The sequence below is a fragment of the Liolophura sinensis genome, chromosome 13 (genome assembly GCF_032854445.1).
Source record: "Liolophura sinensis isolate JHLJ2023 chromosome 13, CUHK_Ljap_v2, whole genome shotgun sequence".
In the NCBI taxonomy this organism is placed as follows: domain Eukaryota; kingdom Metazoa; phylum Mollusca; class Polyplacophora; order Chitonida; family Chitonidae; genus Liolophura; species Liolophura sinensis.
The window spans coordinates 24,804,223-24,810,498 of NC_088307.1; the positions used below are offsets into that span (position 1 = coordinate 24,804,223).

The 6,276-nt window shown below is 40.9% G+C and overlaps 1 protein-coding gene across 1 annotated transcript in view; it reads right to left on the reverse strand.

Annotated features, from left to right (window-relative positions):
- Window positions 1-1,984: 1,984 nt before the first annotated feature.
- The window catches only part of LOC135480343 (uncharacterized), a 9,059-nt gene continuing 4,767 nt past the window's right edge, over window positions 1,985-6,276 (reverse strand). Inside the window, exons 3-4 of the mRNA XM_064760171.1 lie at window positions 5,983-6,101; window positions 1,985-3,451 (exon numbers count right to left, since the gene is read on the reverse strand). Coding sequence (XP_064616241.1) covers window positions 3,375-3,451; window positions 5,983-6,101 — 196 coding nt within the window. The 3' untranslated portion in view covers window positions 1,985-3,374. The remainder of the gene's footprint in view (window positions 3,452-5,982; window positions 6,102-6,276) is intronic.

Consider the following 6,276-nt stretch of genomic DNA (forward strand, 5'->3'; position numbering starts at 1 on the left):
CATCAGAGTTATCATGACAATCTTGTACATCAGAGTTATCATGACAATCTTGTACATCAGAGTTATCATGACAATCTTGTACATCAGAGTTATCATGACAATCCTGTACATCAGAGTTATCATGACAATCCTGTACATCAGAGTTATCATGACAATCTTGTACATCAGAGTTATCATGACAATCCTGTACATCAGAGTTATCATGACAATCCTGTACATCAGGGTTATCATGAAAATCTTGTACATCAGAGTTATCATGACAATCCTGTACATCAGAGTTATCATGACAATCCTGTACATCAGGGTTATCATGAAAATCTTGTACATCAGAGTTATCATGACAATCTTGTACATCAGAGTTATCATGACAATCTTGTACATCAGGGTTATCATGACAATCTTGTACATCAGAGTTATCATGACAATCCTGTACATCAGAGTTAACATGACAATCTTGTACATCAGGGTTATCATGAAAATCTTGTACATCAGAGTTATCATGACAATCTCGTACATCAGAGTTATCATGACAATCTTGTACATCAGAGTTATCATGACAATCTTGTACATCAGGGTTATCATGACAATCTTGTACATCAGGGTTAACATGACAATCTTGTACATCAGAGTTATCATGACAATCTTGTACATCAGAGTTATCATGACAATCTTGTACATCAGAGTTAACATGAAAATCTTGTACATCAGAGTTATCATGACAATCTTACATACATATGAGTTAACATGGAAATCGTACAGATGAAAATGAACAATTATTGAATTTTTGACATTGAAATCACTATCTCGAAGCCAGCATAATACTGGCTTAGGGGTCCCATTCTACAAACTGATGGGAACGACGGGCTGTAGTTTCACTGGCCTCGAGATATAACACAGAGGTGGAAATTCAATACAGATTTATGTATTACTCGATGACAATTAACATGAAAATCTTATACACGAGAATCAACATGGAAATTTTGTACACAAGAATCAACATGGAAGTCTTATACACGAGAATCAACATGGAAGTCTTATACATGAGAATCAACAAGGAAATCTTCTACACGAGAATCAACAAGGAAATTTTCTACACAGGAATCAACAAGGAAATCTTCTACACGAGAATGGCATTCCCATTTCGCATAATTCTCCACATGGAGATTTATGGGAATCGGTGCAATGCAAGAGAAACTACACAATGGAGACTGCAAGATAAAGCTATAAAATGATGTTTAATCTCCACACAAAAACATCCATGAAAACATAGCGTGTATCATGACGACAATTTGGCCTACAGATTACGGGACTGTTCAATTAAAAACAAGAGAAAATGTAAATCAGTTGGTGAAAATATACATTCTGTGAACATCGTTTACTAAAACACACACATACATATATACGGCCATGGTTCATCAGTTATTAACATGGTTCCACCTCATGAAAACGATACTTCGAACCCTGCATGTTTTCCTTTCTCAAGATTTCACAGTTTGAACGTTGTCAGTCCAATCCAAGTCTTTCTGAATCAATATCAACGTACTAGTAGGATAGAAGCATTTTTCTAGAAGATGATTGCTAACGGTGATGTACCTGTATATTTTCGGCTAAAAGCCTCCTAAATCCTATATTTGTTGATGTTTAATCCATTTGTTTGATGTTTAATCCATTTGTTTGATTTACACCGCTCTACTCAATTATCAGATAAAGTTTCCGGGCGGAGTTAATTAGTATCATTTCTAATCAACTTAAAACTCATTTAAATGGCAAAACTCTCTCTCTCTGGATTGCCTAGATTTGACTAGATTTTCAAAATTGGCTCATTTTTTTTTTAGAGAATATCTCCAAACAAACTAAGATTAAACAGATGAAATGCTTCGTCAGTTTTTGCGGGGAAAAGAAAATTTTAAAAACCATTAGATGCACCAAAATTACAAATGGTTTCACAGACAGCACCAACAAACACAGAAATGTATAAAAAGGCTCACATATATACAGGACATAATAAAACGATCTTTGCTGCTGGCAAATATAATTGAATATAGCTCATAAAAAATGTAATAAAACATGGAATGCAACAGTGTCAAACACTTCAACATTTTGTTTAAAAATGAAATGTACGCGCTAGGAGAAATATACGCATTCATTTCTACTTGCGACTAAGCACGACTGCAGGCATGATGCGTAGTTAGGTTTCACAGACATTAATGTCCCTGTAGATCTTAAACTCCCATATCTGTTGGGAGTAGTTGTCATGTACGTAGAAAAATCATTATGGAAGGAACTTACAACAAATTACATACAAAAAGATGGTAGGAACTGCATCCAAAATATCACAAGAAAATGTCTTCTACAAAATTATCATCTTGACTCCAACACTATTCAACTAACAGTAATAAAACAACTTTTGTATATACAGCTGGTTGTTAACATGTAATAACGTACATTTTTCAATCACCATTCATTTGCAATTATCGCCATGAATTATATGGAAGATTCTTTTAAATACTTATGCTCTCAATTGACAAAATCAGCGAACCAAGTACACAGAATGTCTGTCAATCATCCAAGCGACATCAAGTCGGCGGTCGCAAATTACTATAGTTGCTACGAATTAAGCGGCGTGGCTCGGAACATGAACAAGATCTGGTATAAATGTTATAATACATACGTCTTATCTAGGCCTAGTGTGCATAAAATAGAAAGCGAAGGGCCGTATACTGATGCATAGTTTTCATTATCGTACAATTCATGGTTCATCTTTGCTATACGTTCATTTACATATAGCGTCACAGATTATGTGACAGTTTCTCATAAATCCTAATGCTTTTAAGATTAAAAGTCGTCTTTATAAGTCCGCACAATGCCTGTCAGTCATTACCTGCGTCATCATGTGGGCAGTCACACATTACCCAAGTTGCTATGAAGAGGCGTGGCTTGGTGCATGGACAAGATGAACCAAAGTTTTCCCCTGTTGTCATATGCGTAAAACAAGTTATAAAATATGCTTCATATATATTGTACATCAAAGAAAAAATATACCGCCATATATACTGATGCCTGATCATGCATAGTTTAGTGTAAACAGTACTATACCCCCGCTAAAACGCTAATGAAATAATAGCCTCTAAGTTTGGTTTGCTCTCTATGCACCAAAAACGAATGAACACTTTTTATAAAATCAACAACCTTCCGTGCCTAGCCGCACAGCGTTTAACTAACCCAGGATTAACGATCTAACGCGCCCTGGGCATGAAAAAATGACATCCCTTAATTAGACCTAAACTATGAATAGGGTTTCATTTCGTGTGACAACATTGGTTCTTCTGGTTGTGGAATGATGGCACTGCAACGAATTCCCCTCAATCGTCTTCCTAGAAGCGGAACTTCAGCAAGGAAAAACCTAGAAATACGGCGACGGCCATTGTGAGAACGCCAGGAGATAGTCCACCTGAAACAAGTCAAAGTATATACCAGATATTTTATAACGTACTCTATGATTGCAACTCTATAATAATATAATTCTTTCTTCTTGAGGGAGCGGATTGCAGTATAACGCAACTTGCTGAGACACGCAAGGTGCGAGTTCAAAACCAATATCCGACGTGGAATTTGTAGATTCGTCGGCTTTCTCTGATGCATGATTTGGCTTTTGTGTCAGTAAGCATGGAGTTCCACATGCAGTCTATATCTTCGTTAAAGACCACTTGTCTTCCACCAATATGGTGTGTATATCACGTGTATGTCACGTGTGGGAAAGTGCGTTAGTAACTTGACAAATGTCTGTGATTTATCCCGAACACTTCTCCATCCATGGCAAAATAACCGACATTGTGTTAGTGAAAAAGTTTTCAGCAATGCCTTAAACAACAATGAATTTGTAAGGTATTCCCCACGACATGGCTATGAAATGAAACCACTAGATCATTCGCTCATTCTGTTTCCTAGCGAAAGCTTTTTTGGTTCATATTTAAGAAAACGGTTGTCTCAATGGTAAGAACAGTTTGGAATAACTCGGATTAATTAAATCTGGTGCCGCTTTTAAATCCATGAAACTTGCAACGGCAAATAATTTCTGGTTCCATGGAAGCATGTTAAAAAATTACACCGTTTAGAGTAGCCGCCCTTGTTTTTTTCGTTACATTTGGCCTTTTGCACCAAACATTGGGATCCACGCTAAGCATCAATTATGGCTCCGCTCTTAACCACATGCGCTCCTCACTAAAGTACTGGAGTCCTGCACAAACTACAGGGTCCACACAGAACAACAAGGGCCCTGTACTAAACTACAAGGGCGCTGCACTAAACTACAGGGGTCCTACAATAAAATACAATGGCTCCACACTAAACCACAGGGGCTCCTCGCCAAACTACTTTCTCCCTAAACTACAGGGACTCTGCACTAACTTACAGAGGCTTTGTACTAAAGAATAGGGGCTCCACACCAAAGTATAGGGACTACACACCAAAGTACAGGTGCTCCACGCCAAACTACAATGGCTCCACGCCAAAATACAATGGTTCTGCACCAAACTACAATGGCTCTGCGCCAAACTACAGTGGCTCCACACCAAACTACAGTGGCTCCACACCAAACTACAATGGCTCTGCGCCAAACTACAGTGGCTCCTCACCAAAGTATAGGGGCTCCACACCAAAGTACAGGTGCTCCACGCCAAACTACAATGGCTCCACGCCAAAATACAATGGTTCTGCACCAAACTACAATGGCTCTGCACCAAACTACAGTGGCTCCACACCAAACTACAGTGGCTCCACACCAAACTACAATGGCTCTGCGCCAAACTACAGTGGCTCCTCACCAAAGTATAGGGGCTCCACACCAAAGTACAGGTGCTCCACGCCAAACTACAATGGCTCCACGCCAAAATACAATGGTTCTGCACCAAACTACAATGGCTCTGCACCAAACTACAGTGGCTCCACACCAAACTACAGTGGCTCCACACCAAACTACAATGGCTCTGCGCCAAACTACAGTGGCTCCTCACCAAAGTATAGGGGCTCCACACCAAAGTACAGGTGCTCCACGCCAAACTACAATGGCTCCACGCCAAAATACAATGGTTCTGCACCAAACTACAATGGCTCTGCGCCAAACTACAGTGGCTCCACACCAAACTACAGTGGCTCCACACCAAACTACAATGGCTCTGCGCCAAACTACTGGGGCTCCTCACCAAAGTACAGGTGCTCCACGCCAAACTACAACGGCTCCACGCCAAACTACAATGGCTCCATGCCAAAATACAATGGTTCTGCACCAAAATACAATGGCTCTGCGCCAAACTACAGTGGCTCCACACCAAACTACAGTGGCTCCACACCAAACTACAATGGCTCTGCGCCAAACTACAATGGCTCTGCGCCAAACTACAATGGCTCTGCGCCAAACTACAGGGGCTCCGCACTAAAACACAGTGGCTTCTAAACTACAGTGGCTCTGCACTAAACTACAGTGGCTCCGCACTAAACTACAGTGGCTCTTCACTATTTAAACTACAGGTGCTCCTCACTAAACTATACCAACTCCACACTAACCTACAAAAGTTCTGCAACAAATTACTTTGGCTCTTCAGCAAACTACAGGTGCTCTGCACTAAACTACAATCGCTTTGCACTAAACTGCAGGTGCTCCGAACAGAACTACAGGGGCTCCAAACAGAATAACAACGGCTCCGCACTAGACTACAGACTGGGGCTCCTCCCTTAACTCCAGGGGGGTCCGCACCAAACTACAGTGGCTCCACACCAAACTACAGTGGCTCCGCACTAAAGCACAGTGGCTCCGCACTACACTGCAAGGGTGGTACAACAAATTACTAGGGCTCTTCAGCAAACTACAGTGGCTCTGTACAAAACCACAGTATGTGGCTCCGCAAACAAACTGCTGGTGCTTTGCCCTGAACTAGGATCATCGCCGAAGAGGGTGCACCCATCTCGTCGACATAGACTCTTTACCTGCTCCTCCACATCCGAAGCACCGATTGGTACATGTGCGGCCCAAGCGCACGGTGATGAAGTCCTGGTCACAACCATATGTCTCCGCGTACAGACATTCACGGTAGGTCCTGTAGGTACTGTGAAAGAGAGACAGAAAACATACTGTACATGTATCTCATCTAAAACCAATTGTGTGTTTTAACGATATGACGATGAGGATTCATTAGGTGTGCGCACAGATGTCGTGTCTTCTTGTAGCAGGGCGCCATGCCGCCATTTAAAGTGTAGCCGCCACTGAAATATCATACCGGA